This window comes from Cheilinus undulatus, linkage group 14 (genome assembly GCF_018320785.1).
Source record: "Cheilinus undulatus linkage group 14, ASM1832078v1, whole genome shotgun sequence".
NCBI classification, from domain to species: domain Eukaryota; kingdom Metazoa; phylum Chordata; class Actinopteri; order Labriformes; family Labridae; genus Cheilinus; species Cheilinus undulatus.
Genome location: NC_054878.1, coordinates 33,165,761 through 33,188,387, shown reverse-complemented (window position 1 = coordinate 33,188,387; position 22,627 = coordinate 33,165,761). Strand labels below are relative to the sequence as shown.

Below are 22,627 nucleotides of genomic sequence, written 5' to 3'. Positions count from 1 at the left end.
TGGGGGACAAGCTCCATAAATATGAAGTGGATGAAACACACAAGTAGTCTTCAGTGTCGAAGTGTTTTTCTCTGGTAAGGAAAACACTTTAATTTGTCTCACTCAAAGTAAAGCTTTAAATTTGTCTTCTAAAACTGTTTGATAATCAATTAGACCAGAGAAACCTCAATTGTGAATTATCAGATTTAATCTCCTGAACATTTTATTATTTTGGACACACTAAAAATACAAATATCATAATCAGAGGAAAAACAAAATACTGCCTGAGATTTTTGTCCTTTGGACAGTTTGATTCTCTTGAATTTTGCAAGAGAAAAACCAGATAAATGACCTTATGCAATCATCCATGTAGCTCTTATTCCCCATAAAGTTTTGCATGTGTTTGGATACTTTGCTGAATTACTTAAGAGATTGGAAAAAGAAAGTCAGAACCTATTTGTCAATCCTTTACTTTCCACTTTTAAATGCTATTTCTGCTGTAGCTGAAATAAATGATTAAATAAGCTTACGCTGGTATGCGCTATTTACACAGTAGGCCACACTTGATCATACAATGTCTATAAAATGCATTTACCCCTTTAGTTGTTTTACCCTTTTATTCATGTTTTAAATCAATCACAGTCAATGTTTTTTTTTTTGACAAAATGTCAAATTGAAAACATTTCTTTAAAGCGATGTTAAACAAAAACGTATGTAAAATAAATGACTGCATAAATATTCATCCCTTTAAAGTGACTGACCTAATTCAACAGAGGTCCAACCAACTGTTGCTAGTAGTCTCACAACTAGTGAAATGGAGATCACCTGAGTGCAGTAATTGTGTCTCAAGTGATTGTTGTATAAAGACACCTGTGTCTGAAAGCTCCAGTCACTGGTTCATTAGTTTTCCTTGCTACCGTTACACCATGAAGACAAAAGAACACTCTAAGCAACTCAGAGAAAAGGCTTATGAAAAGTGTAAGATCTTTAAAGGGATGGAGACAAATACATTTCAAGAAACCTAACATCTTCCGGAGTTCAATTAAATCCATCATCAAGAAATTGGAGGAACATGCACATGTGTAGATCTGCCTGGATCAGGCTATCCTCACAAACTGAATGTGCAAGAAGGAGACAAGTGAGAGAGGCCACCAAGATGCCCATGACTACTCTGAAGGAGTTACAAGCTTCAGCAGCCGAGATGGGAGAGACTCTGCACACAACAACTATTGCCCAGGTTCTTCACCAGTCAAAGCTTTATAGCAGAGTGGCAAAGAGTATTATCCTGTAGCTCTTGTATTGAACTATTATAACTGTCGGATATCTATTTCTGACACAGCTAAAAGATTCAGGGCTCTTGAGAAAACATTCTGGGGCTTAAGCCTTGTGAACCACCCACTGGCTCTGCCTGTGGTTGCCAGTGTTATTGACTTCAACAGAATGGAGGACAAACATCTAAGAGTTACCAGAACAGTGACCAAAGCCTCATGTCGACTGAATCAGAATCCAAAAATCTGTTCGTAATTCACTCAAAGTTTCTCGAAAGCGTGAGGCATCCTCACCTGAACTCTGCGGGGGAAATGTCATGCATGTAGTTTTCCTGGAAGTCATGTGTTTTATACAACTGTGAGGGGGCGGCAGCAGCAACAGCAGCAGCTTTTCTGCTCTTGTCAGAAAAAAAGGGTGCCGTGTGGGCGTCCGTCCTCCTCAACACTCATCCTCGCTCCATTCACAGTGATAGAGGGGAACTTCAGCTGTGTCATTCAGAAACAGAAGAATACACTAATTTTGACACCCTAACACCTCAACTGGACCGCCCACTTATGTGGCTGCAAACCCACCCATGTAGAAGTTCTAACTTTAGTGTAAAGATAAATGTCAAAATAAGGCAAGATCATGACATTTTATGACCTGTGAATGGGCCTCAAAGTAAGACATTAATTTTAAAAAAAGGTTGTTTTAAGCCCACACTTGACTCTAAAATAAACAGTTAAGATCATATTTCAAGTTTTTATGGCCTTTTGTTTTTTTTTTACTTTTCAATATAAACTTTTTAGTTTTTATTTGTCAGGTTTTTTATTGCTGAAATGACCTTTAATTTAATTATTATGATTTTCTTTTTCTTTTTCTTTCTTTTTGCACAGTGATTTGATGGTTGTCCTGTTAAGTTTGCAGAATTGTCCACTCTGACTGAAGGATGCTCTGGTTAGATTTGGAGGTCAAGGTTATGTTCATTCCCTGCTTCGCAATGCAATATCCCAAGAATGCTTTGAGTGATTTCACTACACTTTGTACAACTTTCCACTCTGATTCAAGGATGAGCTATTAATATTTTGTAGCTCAAAGGACAAGGTCATTAGGCCATATAGCCATCCCTTCCTTTATAAAGCAATATTTCAAAAAGGCTTTGAGGAACTATCTTCAACTTTGCACAGACATCCACTCTGACTCAAGGATGAACTGGCTTCAATGGGCTTTAGAAAAGGTTAGCTTTAGCAGTCCTGCGAATCATTTTCACATGCTTATCAAATTTAAGGTTGGAGTCTAACTGGAGACCAAGATACTTTAATTCATCAACCTGCTCAAAAGATTGCCCACTGACTTTTAGATTTCACTCATTAAACTGAGTACAAGGCCCTGGTAGAAAACAGCCACCATTTTCTGTGTGTTAAGAATCAGACAAACCAAGAGAAAGAGCTCCTAAGAAACTGACGTAGTGTTTGCAGACAAATACAAGGCTGTATCATCTGCATACATCTGCTCCAACACATGACTGTGCTAAGTAATCAATATACAAACTGAAAAGAAGCGGGCTGAGAACAGAGCCCTGTGGGACTCCTGTTTTGTCTTCATTTCTCATTAAATGATGATTTCTTTTTTCATTGTTTTATCTTTAATGTTTGTCCCAATGACTTTTTATCATAGGACTAAAAATGTTCTCTTCTCAACATGACTTTCTGTTTAATCTCTCAGTTGGTACCAAATCTAAAAGATGTCTTTTTTTACTTTGACATTTAACAACAATTTATCAAACCAATACTATAACTGATATCAATCAGTTGATATCAAGGGCTACAGTAGATATAAACATGCCTTAAACTTACATTTATGCTTTGAACATTATAATAGTTACTTTAATATTAACCCTGTGACACCTGAATTTATTTACAATTATATATACAAAAATAATTATTTGTGTTCTTGCTTTCAAGCTGATGCTAAATTAAGTGGAGGTTGTTAATTTGTCTATAGCACCATAAATTTAGATATGATGCAAATTAGTGACAACAGGCATTAATGGTAAAAATATTTTATTGATGCCACAAAATTGTTCTTTTGGCCCTTATTGGTGAAATTCACGAAAGCAGTTGTGGTACTTGTTGAGACACAGATGAATATTAGACTTTGATCAATTAAAAACAGTCCGGCCCTTACATTTTGGGCATTTGCAGCATTGCCACTCCCTTTCAACTGGTTTCAAACCAGTTGTCAAAGTACAGCAGGTGATTGATAGCACCATGGATAACTTGTGCAAGCTTTATCACAACATTTCCACTTGCCTCGATGTCTGATTGTCCTGGTACAGGATCAGTTTTCCCTGAAAATATGTCAGATGAATACAGCAGGCCTTTTGTGTCACAAAGCAAAAAGATTTTGTATCCCCATGCCCCTAAATCTTCAAATTATGTAAAGAAATATTTGTCACATGAAGTCTATTCCAATAAATTAGTTGTATGAGCAGACAATAAGCTGGTATATATTTTTTATCTTAGCACACTTTACCTCATTTTCAACAATGTCTCCAAATTTGCAGCCTCCATATATTTTTTTACTATCCACAGCACTAGCTTCCATGATGTAGGTCCCACTCCGACCAGTCCTACGAGAAACCAGAGCTTGCAAAAGGCTCAAGGTACAACCTGTGGTCCTGAAAAATGAAGCCAATGCGGAAGTGCAAAAATTGCAACACAGCGAGTGTCCACCTGAGGCTGGCTGCAGGAACACCGGAAGTCCCGTCTGGACACCTGTTAAACAGCCAGTTTTTACACTAGAAATAAACTGGTTTACCACCTGGTTGAAAAAAGGTGTCTCATTAGCTGATGTCTTCATGTGCTCTCACTGTACGGGGGGGTGAATTTTTTTGTACCACAATCGTTTAGATTATATTCAGGAAAAATCTTACTCTAGGCCAATTGGTGCATCTCATTTGATTGACAGATAGCTCGACAGGTAGAAGCTACGTTTCTGTCAACCAGAATGCTAGCTAGCTGACAGGAAGTCATGCTTAGTGGGTGGGCCGTTAGGTTGATCCAAAGTTCGGTTGAGACTACGTTTTTAATATGGCAGCCGCCGTGGATTGGCTTCAAGAGCTGTTTAAGTCTGCCTATTGTAAGCAGACGACTGACGTCACACGGGGTTTGTCCAATTCTTTCTACAGTCTATGACCTGCACCAGCACTGGGAGAATGCATACGCTATCTTGGCTGCAGTCTGAATGCAAGCGGTATGATGTGAATTCGAATTGGCACTGTATGGACAAAAGTATTTGGCCACCTGGCCATGATGCCAACAGGGACTTTAATAACATTGTATTCAAATAGCTGCACTTGAATATGGAGATCCCCCCTTCTGCAGCCTTAACAGCCTCCACTCTTCTTGGAAGGCTTTCCACAACATTTTGGAGTATTTGTGTGGGAATTCGTGCCTATTCATTCTGTGGAGCATTTATGAGGTCAGGGACTGATGTAGAACGAGAAGGCCTGGCTTGCAATCTCTGTTCCAGTTCATCCCAAAGGTGCTGAGTGGTTTTGAGGTCAGGGCTCACACAAACTCATCAGACCATGTCTTTATAGTCCTTGCTTTGTGCACTGGGGAACAGTCTTGTTGGAATAGAAAAGGGCCCTCCTCAAACTGTTGCCACAAAGTTGGAATCATGGCATTGACCAAAATGTCTTGGTATGCTGAAGCATTGAGATTGCCCTTCAATGGAGATAAGGGGCCTGGACAAAACCCTGAAAAACAGCCCCATACCATTATCCCTCCTCCACCAAACCCAGACTCGCCCATCTGTCTGCCAAACACACTGAACATGTTTCCACTGCTCTACAGTCCAGTGTGGGTGTGCTTTACACCACTCCATCAGACACTTGGCACTGGACAAGAGGGCAATTAGTCAAACTTTGTCCTCTTATAATGCATGTAGAAAAATGTATTCTTTAAGAGCAATATGCCAAATTTTGTCCCCATAAGTCGAAAGGCACCAAAGAAAACTCCACTTAGAGAGCACAAAAGAAGACTGTCAAATTTTTGTCTATTAAAAGAGCACTTGGTAAAATTTGTCCTCTCAGATAGCATTAAGCTATATTTTGTTCATTTAGAGGTCAGTAAAGAGGCTATCTGTCAAATTTTGTCTAGAAAGTGAGGCACTTCAGCAAATTTTGTCCAATCAAAAGGCACCAGAGACACACTTTATCATGTTTATCTGCCTTTGTGGCATGAGGGCATTTATCGTATTTATTTACCATAGTGGCATAGAAAAGGACATTTTTGCTCAGATTTTTAAAACATCAGGGCACTAAGAGGGGCAATCCCTGTCCTGTAATTACACCATTTATTTACCCTAATTTTATGTAAACTTAAGTTTTATTGTAAAGGCTGAAATTCCTTCCTTTTCTATCGAACTGAAATGGGCTTACATATCTTTATCTGATTCATCTGGGGGAAATTTCCTGGTTATGAGGCTCATCCCATCTCAGTCATCAAGAGTCAATAAGAGAACCTCATGAGGTTAAAAGTTTCTTCTGCTCTGACTTGCTTATTTTAACTAAAGACTTCCTGTGGAAACATTTGGCTTGATTGTGTAACTTTGTTCTCTGCACCCACACATGCTGGGTGCACTAATTGGGGCGGGGTTGCTGGTGTGTCTGTGGGCGGGGGGCGTTACATTTGTTCGTCCTGTCAGAGTTCTTGTGATCTTCTGGTGTGTGGTGTCTTCTCTGCATGCTGTCAGTGCTGAAATCATGTTAAAATGCGTTTCCTGGAAGACTGCACGCCCTACTTACTGTAAAAAGAGATCTTTGTTCAGGGACGGAAAGCTGGTTTTAGACTGGCATGAGTCTGTAAATCTAAAAGAAACTGTACATCTGCTTTTTTTTATGGGCGTCTCTTCATATTTCAAGGCTACCTAAGTCGACTGACATCACAGGGCCCCAGTAATGATTACACTCAACCACTTACAAATGTGGTTAATGTATCACAAAAGGGACAGTTACAATGCAAGACATTATAAATAACACAACTACTACTCATGATGTGAAACAGCTCTGTTACGTAAAAGATACTTTTAATGTGTGCCTCCTTCTCACATCCACCAGCACTTGGTAAATACTACAGACAGGAAGGAGATAAACACCCACACTGAGCTGGCAGGAAGCAAAATGAGCAGATACAAAGACTAAACACCTCTAACACAAAGAATAAAATCTATCTTATCTTTGAATGTGTGTAAAAGAGTGCGAGACTTACACATACCCTATCTGTCACATTGCCTGAGTTCATGTGTACTGTAAAGTCATTGTGGTGATCTAAAGGTTAGAAAGGGCAACCCTCTGCCTGTTCAGATCCTCAGAACCATTTAAAAAAGTTCTATCAAAGAGTTTTTGTAGGATATGAATTAACTACGGTGCCTGCCAGTCAGTGAAGAGATACCATTAACCACAGGTGTTACAGTTTTATGAGTGTCTGTGCTAACTAGTGTCTATTTAATTAAAAAAAATATATATATATATTCTTCTGTAATTATTACAGACATGGATCACCCCCAACATTTCTTGGTGCATAATGGTTTTTATGTCCTGGAAATGTTTTCATAGTCATGTTCTGTCCTGCACAAAAAGACGAGAAACTTAGACAACTTTCTTGGGAACTTTTGAGCCTTAACATGAATATTTAGATACAGATTAGAACAAAGTTATTTCACAAAAACAAAAACTACCAAGGTGTAAATTATTACCCCACTGATGGTAAAAGTCAGTGGTGTCTCCTTTTTTCTGGATAACAGCCTGCAGTTGTTTGTTGTAGTTTTCGACAGTCTCAAGTCTCTTTGGTGAATCTCTCAAGCTCCTCCAGGTTTGATGGTCTTCTGGCATGGACCTTGGTCTTCACTTCACCCTGCAGACTTTTAAGTCAGGGCTTTGTGCAGGCCGGTCAGGAATGTTCCCTTCTGGAGGAAGTTCCTCACCAGGAGCCAAGTATGTTCAGGTCATTTGCTGCTGACTGGTAGAGGTTTTATTACAGAATCTTCACATATCATTCTTTCTTCATGATTTCTTCAACCTCTACTAGATTCCCAGTTTCAGACACACTGAAGCATCCCCACAGCATAATACGCTCACCCCGGTATCTTCTCCAAACATCAGCAGTGTCTCTATCGCCAAGGAGCTCTAGTTTGGTCTCATCTGACTGAAGGACACGCTTCCAATCTGCATAATCTTTCTCCAGGTTGTCCTTAGCATACTTCAGTCTGGCTTGAAGGGGTCTCTTGTGCAGAAATGTAGTTTTCTTGGTCCTCAACCTCTTGGTCCATACCTGTGCAGGGCTCTAGTTATGATCTTCTTTGAGACTGCCATTCCTAACTTGGCTAAGTCCTTCACTAGTGTCTTGGCAGTTATTCTGGGGTCTTTAGACATATCTCTCCCTAGTTTTCTTTCCAGAATCTTTGAAATCTTTTCTTCCTACCTCTCCCAAGCTTGTTTTGGACTGTGTGATTCTCTTTGAATTTCTTGATACTTCTCACTCCAGTTCTTGACACTTGGAAATGCTGTGAAAACTTTGTGTTTCCCAACTGTTGCACTTTAGGTGCCTAAGAGCACAGTAGCCCCCGTGATTCTCAAATGGAAGAAGTTTGGCAAAACCAGGACTCTTCCAAGAGCTGGTTGCCAAACTGAGCAATCAGGAGAGAATGGCCTTAGTAAGAGAGGTGACCACAAATTTGATGGTCACTCTGACTTAGATCCAGAGTCCTGTGTGGAGATGGGACAAAGTTCCAGAAGGACAACCATCACAGCAGCCCTCCGCTGATCTGGGCTTCATGATGGAAGCCTCTCCTCAGCGCAAAACACATGAAAGCCTACCTGTCCTTCACAGACGAGACATTCTCTACCATACCTACTCTTCAGCAACCTCAACAGACCCAGGCTCCTTACATGCAAGCTCCAGGTAACAATGCTGATAACCTAGCATGACTCATAGCTGCAGCCACCAAATGGCAACTATTCCTGGCACTGACAGTACACATGAAACTGCAAAAACAAGAAGAAATGAGAAACTAGAAAGAAGAGGAAATTGTGAAGACAGAAAATATAAAGAAGGCGGGGGAGGCAGAGACAGGAAGAGGTGCCCTGACTGGGCTTGACACTCTACCTCCCAATGCTTCCTAATCTTCATGGGCAAGATAAACTAAAAGGAACAGAGTATGCTGAGGAGTTGAGGGGTTTTGTAAAACTTAATTTGGCCCAAGAAGGCATTATTCCATAAAAAAGTTATGATATGGTATTTTCTCCATACTGCCCAACCTTATCTTAATGTGCTTTCATAGATTACTATAGTTTTCTAGCAGGATCGCTACAAGGCTACAAGGTATTAATTTAACTTTATTAGGTGCTTAAGGGGTCCCAGGTAGTCCAGGGTCTTAGACAGCTGCCTACCTTTGCCCTACTGCAAAGTCTGTCTCTGCACCCAGGTAACAGTCTGTTCTATAAGATAAACTATTCTGAACTTGTATCAAATTAATGTGATCAAGCTACTTTTATCCATGGATAGCTAATGTTTTTATCCCGACCTCCCTGCCACAGGTCTGCAGGCAGCAGTAGACATCTCAGTAGACACCATAATTACCACCAAAGATGGCAGCGATTACATATTCACAGTTGAAGGCTGTTCAAAATTGAGTTCTGTTAACTTGGAAACAAAATACCCTTTTCAGCTCAGTGTTTCTGAGTTAATAGAACACATTTTTAGTTTGAAGTAAATAGTACGCAGTCACTCTACGTATTTTTGGTTGTCAAACTCAAATTATTTGGCAATCATCTCTTAATCTGCACATTTTTCCAGAATGTATTTGAGCATTATACACTTTTGCACCATGGGTGAAGTTATTCACTCTGTTGGAGAGATGCTGTCTGTGGGGAAACATGTTCAATGGGTAGAGGGGCACATCCTGATTCAGTTTGCGCCTCTCAGTCATTGATAATGGTAGTCAAGGTAGCCTTGCTTGGATTGCATGAATGGACAAAATTAAAGTATGTTAAAGAATTTACTGGAAGTTGCAGTAATTGAGAAACACATGCACTGAAAGACTGAACAGTTGAAGGCTGTTAAGAGTTGAGCTGTTAACATAAAAATCCAAAATAGCTATTTCAACTCTGTTTTTTTGAGTTGATAGAACACATTTTTAGTTTTTAGTCAACAGCGCAGTCAATGAATTGTACTCAAATTATTTGACAATCCTCCCTTAATCTGTTTTCCCAGAATGCCTTTAGACACTTGTGCACCCTGAGTGAAGTTACTTACCCAGAGAGGTGCTGTCTATGGGGAGCAAACACTGAATGATGTACTGAACATGGCTGAAGAGGTGTAACTGAATTATTTCAGAGCGTGCCCTGTAATATTTTGAGTTCTATTAGATTATGGGGGTTTACAGTGTTGGCCTAAGGATACGTCTGATTTCTGCAATAGTGCAGTATCGTACATCTCTAATAATAGGCAGTTTGACTGTATCATCTTGCATCCTCTCTTAGCATTAAGCTAATGAAGCTATCCATATCCTCAAATCTAACATTGACATTTATTTAGTCTTCTGCTAGAACTCTCAGTGTGAAAGACAGCCAGCTTTTCCAGTCCTTGCTTTAAGATAATTAAGCTGTCATTAACCTCAAATTTTGCATGAAGATATGGAAATTTTATTCATTCTCTGCTACTGCTCTCAGTAAGAAGAGAATAAAAGGAAACACACATTAACCAAGGCCATATGTTCGCCCCAACATTAGGATGAATTTACTGAGGGAGTTGTATAGTTTAATGTCTTCATTTCCTGCGTTCTTGCAATTTTGAAAATAAGGATATAGGACATTAAGATGAAATGCATCTATTACCATGTGTAAAATGTGGGAGGAACTGCACCTGGAGTCCTCTGTCGTTGCATCACCCATCATGTCAAGATTTTACTTTTAAAGAAATGAGTACTCTGTCAGCAACCTCCCAGTGACCTCCCTCACTCAGCCATAAATGTTCAGCTGTCCTGTAAGGTATGAAACGAATACTAACATTGTTTTTGAAAGCTCCTGAGACATTGCTGATAGACATTGCTAAAACCCTCCAATGTTCCTCAAGAGACATGAAATTTGTAGGAAACATCGGCCTGTGTCAGTCCTGCTGTCAGAGCAAAAGCCGAGACTGACTAGTTGGTTGTAGGATGAAACCAGAGGTCCTCAACCACTCTCGTTTGTCGTTTCTACCCTTTCAACCCAGGCATCAGGGTGTAGGATACTGTCAAATGAGAGCTGAGGGGAAATTCCCCTTGTCGAGCAGCTGTGAGACTGATCGATCATTGGGGAAATATTTGTCAGCACTTTACAGTCAGGCCTGGTCAGATCTGGTTTGATGTTCACTGAATCATAAAAATGGTCTGGTTTTGAGAGGAAAAGAGTCACGTTTTTAATCTAAATACAACATGGGCAATCTTTTTTCTAAAGACTAGTGACTAGGGTCTCCAGTGCCTAAAAAAGTATTCACCCTCTTGGATGTTTTACTCTTTTATTGATTTTATAATTCAATCATGGTCAATAAAATTTGACCTTTTTGACCAATAAAAGGCAAAAAAAAACCTTTATGTAATGTAAAGTAAGTGACTGCATAGATATTCACCCCCTTCAAGTAAGTATTTAGTAGATGCACCTTAGGCTGTAATCACAGCACTGAGTCTGGCTTTGACTCGACATTCGCCTTGTTGTCTTTAAATCATTTCTATGCTTTGGCTCATTAACTTGCTCAAAAAAAGAGTTTGGTGATGTCAGAGGGTCACAGGCTTGATGCAGTTATTGCAAGAAAAGGATTTCCTACTAAATATTAAGTCTTATTCACTTTAATCTAAATTATCTGTTCTAATACTTCTGCTCACCTAAACATTTGGTGTCCCATTACAAATAAAGCTATCTCCTAAGTTGAGAATCAGATCCAGATGTAAATACCTGGAAATAAAAGCTGAAATGTTGATCTCTTGTCTCATCTTCACCCTTTGATGTCAAACCCAAATGTTTTCAGTCTACAGCAAAAATAAAGGAATTGGGCCCACCGTTCCAATACTTTTGGAGGGGAGTATATTCCTTCTATTTCTTCATGATGGATCTAACTGAACTCCAGATGTTAAGTACCTTGATTTTTTTGTATTCATCCCCTTACTTATCCTTTAAAAAACATTTTCTCTGAGTTGCTTGGAGTGTTCTTTTGTCTTCATGGTGTAGTGATAGCCATGAATCCTGATTAACCAGTGACTGGAGCCTCCAGACAATGGTGTAAATAAATAAGTTTATCTGTAAGTTACATCATGTCAGGAGCTTCAGCTGTTATAATTCAAGTTTTTGGAGTATTACCCCATTTATAGGCATAGCAGGTGTGGCTTCTACTTGCCATGTGCTTATTCAGTATAACATGTCATGATACTGAACCCCATTCCCTTTGTTATATACCATTTTGAGCCCTGGAGAGCCTCACACTACCAGGGAAATGCATCCTAGACAACCTCTGTACACATGTATGCTTGGATGCAGTTGACAAATAAATTTCAACGCATTTCAGGTTTACACACTGTATGCCATGAGCTTATGTTTAAGGGAGGAAACTTGTATTGGGCAAGCCCTTTTCCATGTTTCTACAAGACCCTGGAAAAGACAAACTTAAAATCTTATAGCAGTTTTTGAAATATTATCATCAGTAAGCCACTTTGAAAATCCTAATATTTAATGTTTCCCACAGAATGACATTGTATTTGGGCGGTAGAGATAGTCATCCATCCTGCCTCATTCAGTACATTAAATTTCTTTGTGTTTCTGCTCTTTTAACAGCGTTCATCAGCAGTGCATTGTATAAAGACACTCAGATAACATCACTCTTCTTTCACTGGATAGTCTGTCATTGTAGCAGGTGAGCTGCATGTGAAAAGGCTCATTATTACTAAAGTAGCGTATACATGAGATGTAGCACCTCCCTCCCCCAAGGGAGATTGCAAGACACTGAAAGGGGGTTGCAGGTTGGTTAAAAATAAAACAAAGAGAATTTAAAATGACATACATTTACATTTTATCAGATATTGGAGAAAGTATTTTTAAAATGAGTTTGATTTAAAATAACCCAAAGTTATTATGTTAGATTTGTACTTAAATGAAAATAATATGTACAAAGAATCCCTATTATATACATTTGTACACAATACTTTGTGCTGCATTGTACACTTTAACCACCTGCAGTGCAGGTGACTGTTTTTTGGGGATCACGGGCTGAAAAGTTTAGGAACCCCTGCTTTAAAAAAAAAGTTAGGAAGTGAAAATGGTCAGAAAATATACCTGGGTGACCCAAGTATACTGAAACAAGCTGACATCTATTAGTTGATTACCCTAACATTTAAAACTATCATGGTCACTAGGAAGATGAACCATAAGGATTTTGGTTATCCCCTCTCCATCTTCCTTTGTTATTAGAAATGTTTTGGCAATGCTCTGCTCAGTTTCCTTCTATAAATAGAAAAAGATCCTCTTTTTAAAGTTTAAAAAAATAAAGGCATGTTGCCTTAAAGTCCATGGTCATGAAATTCTTTGAGAGGCTGGTGTTGAGCCACCTGAGAGACATCACAGGCCCCCTGCCGGATCCTCTGCAGTTTGCCTATTGGGCACCGGTGGATGATGCAATCAACATGGGACTGCGTTACATCCTGCATCCTCTTGACTCACCAGGGAGCTAAACCAGGAACCTGTTTCGTGGGCTTAAGCTCAGTGTTCAACACCATCATCCTGGAAATCCTCCATCACAAGCTCCCAAATCTCAAAGTGCCAGCTTCCACATGTCAGGACCATGAATCTACAGCTTCCTGACTGACAGGAGGCAGCAAGTCAGGCTGGGGAGCATTACATTCAGCACTGGAACACCCCAGGGGTGCGTCCTCTCCCCACTTCTCTTCTTTCTACACTAATGACTGCACTCCAGGGAACCACTCTGTGAAGCTCCTTAAGTTTGCGGATGACACCACTGTCATCTGTCTCATCCATTAAGGTGATGAGTCTGCATACAGACGCAACCTGAGATGGCTCAGGAAGTTCTGATTATTTCATGTTATCTATCCACAAGATTAGTTTTCTTCAGAACCATCTTTGCTGGCAGATGTAAAGAAAAACTCCTTGCTTAGTTACATGAAACTTGATGGATAGTGAAGAATGGCAATGGGGAGAAAAATGTAAAATAAACTGCTCAAATTCATAGTGTGAAGTTAATTTAATATGTTTTATTATTAATCCAGTTAACAGAGGAAATAGTAGAATGATAAAAACAAGATATCAGTAACATTGCATTTCCCTTGTAAGCATTTGGATCTGCAAACCCCCCTCCCCTCTTCACATCCCAGTGATGGAAGTAATCATCCATTCAGTAATCGTTCAAACATTCATATGTAACAGTAAAACACATGAAGCAGACCTTTTATAAAAGTACACAACAAACAGACGAGTTGGTTGAAAATAAACATGACTTACAGATTATTTACAGGACCTTCTCGCCTTATTTTTACACATATCAGTAAAGTATCTGTGCTGAGACTTCAAATATTGTGATGCAAAAAGTACCAACAGCAGCATCTGCTTCAGTGATGTGGGGCCAGAGTTACATCATTTGTAAGTAGTGCTTGTTTTATTTCACATACTTTTCACCCGTGCTTTCATCTATTTAAGATGTCAGCCTTGGGATCATGTTAATATACCTTTAACTAAAAAGAAATATATGCACCATGTGTTCAAGCTTTTTATACAGCTTTACAAGATTAATTCCCACATTAAGACACATAATGGCCCCTGCTCTCCAACATGGAGGACTGTGAGATAAGCGTTATGACTGAAGGTTCCACAAAGGATAGAAAGTGTTGTCTTTACAGGAGGTGACGGTTGAATCGTCTGGCTAAAGATAAGTGAGGGTCAATGTAATGAACCCAACTTTGATTCCATACAGCTCACGTACATTTTCTAAGGTAGCGGTACCGTTTAACTGGCTGCACAAGCCACATACGGTGGTTCAAGAAAAATAAAGAGTCCACCATTCTGAGAGAAGTGAGGAGGCATTTGCACACTTTATGGTTTGGGATTTGTGTAACAGACAATCTTACAGGCACTCAAAGCTTCTGTGACTTCTGACCTGACAAATCACATTGGACCCCTTAGGGGCATCTTCATGTAAGAGTCAAAACTGCAGAATCCCTTTCTGTACCTTAGATGACAAAAAATTAAACCAAAGGAAAAGAACTGTTCAAAAAACGGACACAAATAAGACATAAAAGCACCACAGAAAACGTGGCCTCAGTTCTCAGTTTGGTGTGACCTGCAGGGCTACACCTTCTGCCCCATTGACTGTGCTAACCGTCGGCCTGACTTCATGCGGCTACGGGCGTACACCCGTAAGAAAAGTGCCAAGAAAACTACACCAACACCAAATCCACCTACTACGGTGACGGCGTGACCGTAGAGGAAGCATGACAGGAGGATGGCAATGGCCTGCCGCAAAGTCATGATGATGGTGAAGACTGCTGCTCCAAACTGGTTGATAGTGTAGAAGATGAAGAGCTGGCCGCACGCGGAGCACACTGACAGCAATACAGCATGAAAGGCAAACTCAGAGTGGCGTGTCATGAAGGCCAATGAGTCGAAGAAGGCACCCTGCTCCAGCAACGAGCCCACCGTGAAGAGGCAGGAGAACAGGTTGACCCCAAACATCATCTGCACCGACGACATCTTGTACTTGAACAGGTTATCCTGCCAGTTGGAGGTGAAGCTGTCAAAGACGATGTAGCCGATGAGGATGATGATCCCACTGAAGGTGGTGACAGTGGACGGGTGCTTGCTGGGTGCACTGGACAGCAGGAACATGCTGACACCTACAGAGATCAGCACGGCTGTGAAGTACTCCCAATATTCGTAGCTCTTGTGGGACACAATTTTTCCCATGAGCATGACGGGAATGACTTTGGAGGCCTTGGCCAAGACTTGAGTGGGGAAGCTGATGTATTTGAGCGCCTCGTACTGGCACCAGCTGCTCAGGATGTTGGAAAGTGAGGCGAAAGAGTACTTGTACATGGGTGCTCCATGGCTAGGCTGTTTGAACATGATGCACCACAGGCCAGACACAGTCAGAGCAAGGATACGGTTCATGAAGACCAAGAACTGAGAGTCCTTGAATTTCTCACCCTCCTCTTCTGGAGTCTCGGATCCGTATGAACGGGTCATTACACGCTCCTGAAGGACTCCCCATGTCAGGTAGGATGCCTGGGGATGAGAATTATCAACTTCAATTTAGATTATTTTTCCATTCAAAACAGTCTTTAGGTCATTAATCTTCTCAAGTCATAGTTTGGGTTCCTTCAAGTCTATCCAATTACAAGACCTACAGTGGGTATTAAAAATCTATGCACTCATGACAAAGTAACAGATTTTTGTGATCTAACTATACAGGAAAAATCATTTCAGCATTTGTTTATCATTAATGCGACCTATAACCTGTCAACTGTATTCGAAAAAAAGAATGGCATAGCATTTCTCAACTTGGCAAAATCTGCCAAGATTCGGCCACTCTCATGACCATCCATTGAAGACGCTGTGTATTTTAGGAAGGAAATACACCAAAACATCTGATTAAATTTCCGTTTAGGGTAAGGGCTAAGGTAAGGGTTGGATACCAAAGGTTAAAAGTCAAAAACTTGACCTACAAAACCAGATTATGAAACGTTTCACAAAGCCGAATAAACCATCTGCTTACAGGAAAAAAAGCTTTTCCTCCATAAAAACATTTTAATCCAGCCGGCATAGCTTACATAGCTCTGTTAGCTGCACAAGCTAGGTTTATAATGAAGCCAACAGAGCTACATAATTAAAAGAGCTACATAGCAAACAGAGCTACAGTTAAGCTTACAAAGCACCCATGTAAACTACATATCTACATTTTCTGTGTAGCTAAGTTAGCTTAAGCAATGTTTGCTAAAGCTCACGTAGCTAAAACCAACTTAGTTATAGATAACAGAGCTACATGGCTAACACAGCACCTAGCTAACATAGCTACTTGGTTTACATAGCTAAAGCTGAGCTCAAAAAGCAGGTATGTGCTAGTCTAGCTATGTTAGCTAGCATAGCTGCTTTATTTTAGAAGAACTGAATTGTTGAAAGAAATTTTGTACTAAGATCTCAAGACTGGTCTTCAGCTTCAGCTGGAGTCATAGAGTTGACTGAAATATGGTAGAGATCAGTCCACAGCCAATGGAAAGTAGAGGATTAAGATTACTTTTTCATACTAAAGGAGTGTGGGAATAGTTGGTTTAAATGATGAAGTTTTTTAGTAAGACATATAAAAGCACAAAGCAACATCTTCATGAAAAGTAGTTGTGTTCCTCCAACTGTCTAGAGCTTCCTCTCTTATCTGAACCCCTAACAAAGCTACTAAATTTTCCATATGATTTGAAACTAAGGTAGCTTTGTCTGTGTTTGGTGTTGGGTTGATATACAGTGGTTAACATTAGCAACATCCTGACACTTCATTGAGAAGAATAAGAGAAGTGGAAAGCACTTTCATATTACACGTGACCATGTACTCTACTGTTATTGAAAGTTTCAGCAAAGAATCAGCAACTCTAAGCCAACACCTCCCTTTAAACAAACATTTCTTTTCTGAATAAGTGAGCTTACAGAAAAACAAACTGTAAGAATAATGGAACAAATACAAACCAAACACTATAAATCTGTTACTAGAGCTGCACAAATGTTAAATGGTGTTGTGATAGGAATTAGACTGCAGGTAGCTTTGTGTATCTAATGGCTTTGCGTCTTGGGAGGATCCCCACCTGAAGTCCGGCTGCGCAGAATATCAATTTGATGACTTGTCTGACTGATGACCCTGAATTACCCTCGTTTCTGGGCGCGACTGACACGTCATCCAACAGACCTGATTTGGCCTCGCTGCCAAACACACAAGACTTTATGACAGGGTAGCAAATCCCACTGCCTGAAAGGAGAGAAAGATATTAAAAAAGAAATGAATGATCTGCAGGTATTCGTGGAAGAACAAAGACTTTAACTGGCACACATTTCCAAACCGGACATCTTGAGCACAAACCTGTGTCTAGGTAATTGGTACGCTTGAAGTAGCTAATAAGGAAGTAGCCTGGGATGATGATGGAGGAGTATCCCAGCATGTTGACCAGGAAGCGAAAGAGCCAGACATCGCGCCAGCCTTCCAGTAGTGACGACTCGTCGGCGGCCACATTGCAAGGGAACAGAAGCAACACAAGTGCGGGCCAAACCCTAAAATGAAAACAAAAATTAAAAGATTATCCTTGATCTGACCATGATAACGTAATGCTCAGTTTACCAATTAAGGAGTACCTATGAGCCAAGACAATGAATTTCACTTTCTAATTTCTATTTTTTTTTCTAGCATTTTAGCTCTACTTTCTTTAATACACCAATGCTTTCTAAATAAACTCAGTGTTGTACAGAAAGTTTTCTTTTAAGAGCAAGTAATAATCACTATTGAACTATTGGGATAAATAATGCAAGAAGTTTTAATGCTTCTTTTTCCCCCTGATTTATAATACCTATCAAAAACTTTTGAGCAGCTAAAGTTGTGGTACCCAGTGTAGCCACAGCACTAAAACCACTCCACTGTCCATCTGTTTTTGTACCCTGGGTTTTACAAATCAAGTTAAAACTACCAAAACTAATCTGCATGCATTGTTAATACAGGCTATGATAACAGAACAGAACATTAATGATATAAACCAATGGTATTGCATAAAAGCAAGCACAACCTGTTATGAAATGGGTGAGGCACCACTGCCCAACCCCCACATACAACTCTGATAACAAAACAAACCCTAGCTTCCAATTAAAAAGGTGAGCCTCTTGCTGTCGTGGCACCGTGTATCCATTTCAGAGCAAGGTTGGGCGTTCTCCCTGGAGGCCTGACTCACATAGAGCCTCTTTGTGTGGGACTGTGCTGTGGCCTGGTCTGCCACTGTAGCCCACTGCAGAGAGACCTAGGCTCTGAACAAGCAGTGTATTACATGCAGGAATGCACTAGCAAAGCAAAGCAGGCAGCCCACACTTTGGTGGAGCCGGCACTAAGAGAAATAACTGCAGAGCTTGACCTGATGAGAGGATGAGTGTCTGTATCCTGTCTTAGTGAAACTGGAGATAAAACTGACTAAAACAGATTTTTTTTGTTTGTTTGTTTGTTTTAAAGGAAAATTAGAAGTCTCACAATGTTGTCAAAGTTTCGAAACTTTGATACTTTAAAATACCACTTTTTTAAAATGATAAAATCCCCGATAATTTAATGATTGATAGGACTGACAAGTACAGAAGCTGCTGCATAGCAGAGAAATAAATCTATTAAAAAAAATGCAAGTGCACTCACGCACATTGTCTAATACCCTTTTTGGAGAATGCATGAACAGGGATTTTTATCTGTTTTGAGTATTCAAATGCCAAGTGGTAATCCTTAGGTAGCCTGGGATGCATTTATCTGGATTGGATTGGTTGTGTAGACACAACAAGTGCAGGCATGCATTAAAGACAACCCTGTCAGCTGACGTGATCTGCTGTATTCTGCTAGTAAACAAAAGTTTTGCTTTGCTATGTCTGTCTAGTGTTGTTCAGAAAGAAAATGTGAATTGGAGCATTTCTAGAGATCTTAGATCATTTGTCTCAGCTCAGTAATAAGAGCTGGTCTTCGACTCTAAATTTGGTACCAAATAAATGGGAACAAGGACATTAAACACCAGAGTGGCTCCTAAGAGCCAGATCTTAGAACTGGTATATCAGCAAATGCCACATCACAACTTCGTTGTAACCTGTCATCTTAAACCAAGATTTATTCATTCAACAGTAGAAGTGTGTCCTTTAATAGCATGTTTATGAAAATGTAATAATATGAGGGAGAAACGCTGTTAAAGAGACATTGCTAGCCTCTTAGCTTGTTGCTTAATCAGCCCCCTTCATTTATATTTGAAAAGGGCTTCTCTGCACCCAGCAGGTAAGGTTAAATCCACAGTAAGAGAGCCACAGAAATGATGTGTGGGTTGATGCACAAGAGGCGGGCAGGTGAGTTCCAATCTTGGGTAATTAATAAAGATGTATTTTAAGTAGGGATTCACGATATTATCAGCATGATATAGGTATCAGCAGATATAAAAACTTCTGCCAATATGTACAGCTGATATATCAGCCTTAAATATCAGCAAAATGTACCAATGTAAGTAAAGGTGTAGGCAGTTTTCTGAGGTATCACACACTCAAAGGAGCCCACCTTGAGCCCTGAACACTATGAATGAAGCACAACTGTAAAACAATTACCCGACTGTCTACTTTCCTAAACCTCTCTCAGCTCTGCTTAACCCAGCCTCTTTTAGTAGCTGCAGTATTGAAACAGGTATCAATATCATTAGAACTTTACAAATAAGGTATTCAAGATTAAAATGATGGTGTCATGTAACATTTGTTTAACTGTTGCTTTTCAGCTGCAAGAAAGAGCAGTCTTGCTAAAATAAATATATTTTAATACGAGTCACCGGATTAAAGAACCTGTATGGACATTTTGAGCCATAATGCAGCAATGAAGTCCTCATTATTTATTACGCTCAGTGTTTGGAGAAGTTCTACCAAGGGTTGCCATTAAACCAGATTTTTTATTTTTGATAACACACTTGTAAAATCATATTGATATGTTTCCAAAAAAAGTTCTAGGAAAGGATGCATGATATTATCAGTATGAATAAGTATTGGCAGTTAATAGCTTAAAGAGTGAATTATTGTAATCAGCTGATATTCAAATGCCAGCCAGTATTTACAACTGATATTTTGGCCATAAAAATCTGTCTACATCAGAGGGAAATATTGGCCACATGAACATTCAAGTTAGTGGAGTTTTTAGGGGGACCAACAGATCTATGTCAGCAAAAGTATTTATCTTTATTCATCATCAGTCCTTACACTCAGTGTTTTTAACAGCTGAAGTCTTGGGTCTGAACTTTTATATATCGGTGATATTGTTATTGGCTAAAAATGACTTGCAGATTTTGTTAATACCACAATATCGTGTATTCCTAGGTCCAGGCTCTCAGTATAATTCAGGAAACTTCCTTTATTCTTACTGTCAAAATCTGCAAGCAAACTCCTATGCACACAGAGACTAGCAACATATTTGTGCATTTAAGACAGTTTGATGATGCTTGCTTGTTGTTTATGGAGTCTTTCTGTCTTATGAAATCGGGTCTTGTGAAATTCTTAAAGCTTCAGTACTTTTCCATACAGTCAGCTATTAAAACATCGTACTCTCTGTGTTTGAAACAAGTGTTGTCAGAGAGAATCACAGATTTTGTCAACCTTAGCTTTGGTAAATATAGCTACTGTCTTGGTACTCAGCCTTACACAGTCTCAGTGTTTGGTTTGCACAGATATTAAAAGACGCTACGGGGACACCATGTCTGTTTGCCACTCTGTAAGTACTTAAATGTTAATTAATAACTGTTGTTAAGGTGTAAAGCTAACTAAAGCTAGCTAAAATGCATATAACTGATTTTTTTAATACTACTGGTGTTTGCGACTAATTGTTAGCAGACTTAAAACAACTGACCGTTACATGTTAACAACAGTAAATGATGGTTAGCTTTAAAAGTGCCGAATACATGAGTCAGCAGCCACACCTTTGCTCAACACCTCTGTCACTCAACTTCATCACTCAGATATATTTTACAATTAGCTCCTCTTGGTCTGTAACGTACCTCCATGAAAAAGATGGCATTTTCCCCACACTCCGTGGCCCGACACCTGGCGCAGCAAACACGCCGACTCTCTCAAACGACTTCGCTGTAAGAAAGCATAGGGACACACAGGTCCAGCAGACAGCGATATTTATTTACACGGGAGTGTCTCCTTTTTTACTAGCTGCCTTTAGCTTGGATATCTCCAACTTATCCTCCAATGGCCGATGTGTTCACTTGAGCAGGAAAAGCCCTCTCCGCTCTTTACTCAGCACTAGGAAGCCGGAGACACAACAGCGCATCTCTGCCGCGCAACCCCCCCTGTCGGTGTGGAGGACGAACATCAACCTATTAAACCAGTTGTGTTAAGAAGAGTGCCACCAAATTAATTCTTTCAATTACTTTTTGGCTCGATTCTAATATCGTTTAATGTTATTGCAGCTGTTTATTTCTCTTTCTGATGCTTTTATGACGACATAAATTGTGAAAAAGTAAATAAGATAGAATAGAATAAAGTAAGAGTCAAAATAACAAAGAAAAAATATTTCAAAAATGAGGGAAAAGAGAAAAAGTTTTATCTTTTGCCTTTGCCACCCAGTTCTCAAACTGGCATGCTTGTATGTAGGGATGAAGTGCAGAAATTTAGAAGTAGCGTTAAAGCAATACATCCCTGTCCCTGATTATTTTAAACTGCATGTGTGACCCCACTTTAAAAAAAGCCTGGACTGAATCCCTCACTTTATCATAATTACAGGCCAGTTTCCAAGTTACCTTTTTTTATCAAAGATTTTAGAGAGAACAGTGTCCACACAGTTTTTAGCAGCACTGGAAAATAATTCCATCTTTGAAATGTTTCAGTCTGGTTTTCGGAAGTACCACAGCACCGAAACAGCACTGCTCAAGGTGACAAACGATCTTTTAATGGCAGCTGACAGGTGAATGTGCTCAGTCTTGGTACTTCTGGATCTTAGTGTGGCATTTGACACAATCAACCATCAAATCCTTTAAAACAGACTGAGGCACTGGGTGGGGATTTCAGGTGCAGTTTTAGAGTGGTTTTTATCTTACCCCACTAACAGAAGGTTTTGTGTTGCAGCTAACATTTATATATCATCATTTTTACCTCTTAGTTGCGGTGTGCCCCAGGGGTCAGTTTTAGGACCAATTTTATTTTCTCTGTACATGCTTCCCCTGGGGCAAATAATACAAAGACACAGTGTTTTATTTTATTTTTATGCTGACGACACCCAGCTGTACCTGCCTGTCAAAGCCACTGACCCTGGAAAGTTGAGTGTTTTAATTGACTGTATTGTTGATGTTAAAAAGTGAAAGTCAGAGAATTTCCTACAGTTGAACACCTCAAAAACGGAAGTCCTGGTATTCGGATCCCAGCAGATTGCAAAACAAATTCTGCCAACTGCTGGGCCATTAATAGATTATATTACGCCTACTGCAAGGAATCTCGGCATCTGGTTCGATAATAATTCGAATTTTGAGCAGCATACCACCAAACTTGTACAGTCATGCTTTTATTACCTCAGAAATGTATCAAAGATTCACTCATTTTTAACTTTTAAAGACACAGAGACAATTT

The 22,627-nt window shown here is 39.7% G+C and overlaps 1 protein-coding gene across 1 annotated transcript; it reads right to left on the bottom strand.

Moving 5' to 3' along the window:
- Positions 1-13,507: 13,507 nt before the first annotated feature.
- slc35b2 (solute carrier family 35 member B2) lies at positions 13,508-21,299 on the bottom strand. Its single transcript, XM_041805455.1, has 4 exons — positions 21,055-21,299; positions 17,388-17,575; positions 17,116-17,276; positions 13,508-15,550 (listed from the first exon to the last, which is right to left on the bottom strand). Exons 1-4 carry the CDS (start codon positions 21,072-21,074, stop codon positions 14,618-14,620), a joined length of 1,302 nt encoding a protein of 433 aa, XP_041661389.1. The 5' UTR covers positions 21,075-21,299; the 3' UTR covers positions 13,508-14,617.
- Between the last annotated feature and the right edge of the window lie 1,328 nt (positions 21,300-22,627).

Coding starts and splice junctions, on each gene's coding strand:
- slc35b2 (XM_041805455.1), bottom strand. CDS start 21,074: ATGCCATCTTTTTCATGGAG. Junction 17,576..21,054: donor ATGCCATCTTTTTCATGGAG/GTACGTTACAGA, acceptor TTTTCATTTTAG/GGTTTGGCCCGCACTTGTGT. Junction 17,277..17,387: donor TACCAATTACCTAGACACAG/GTTTGTGCTCAA, acceptor CTCTCCTTTCAG/GCAGTGGGATTTGCTACCCT.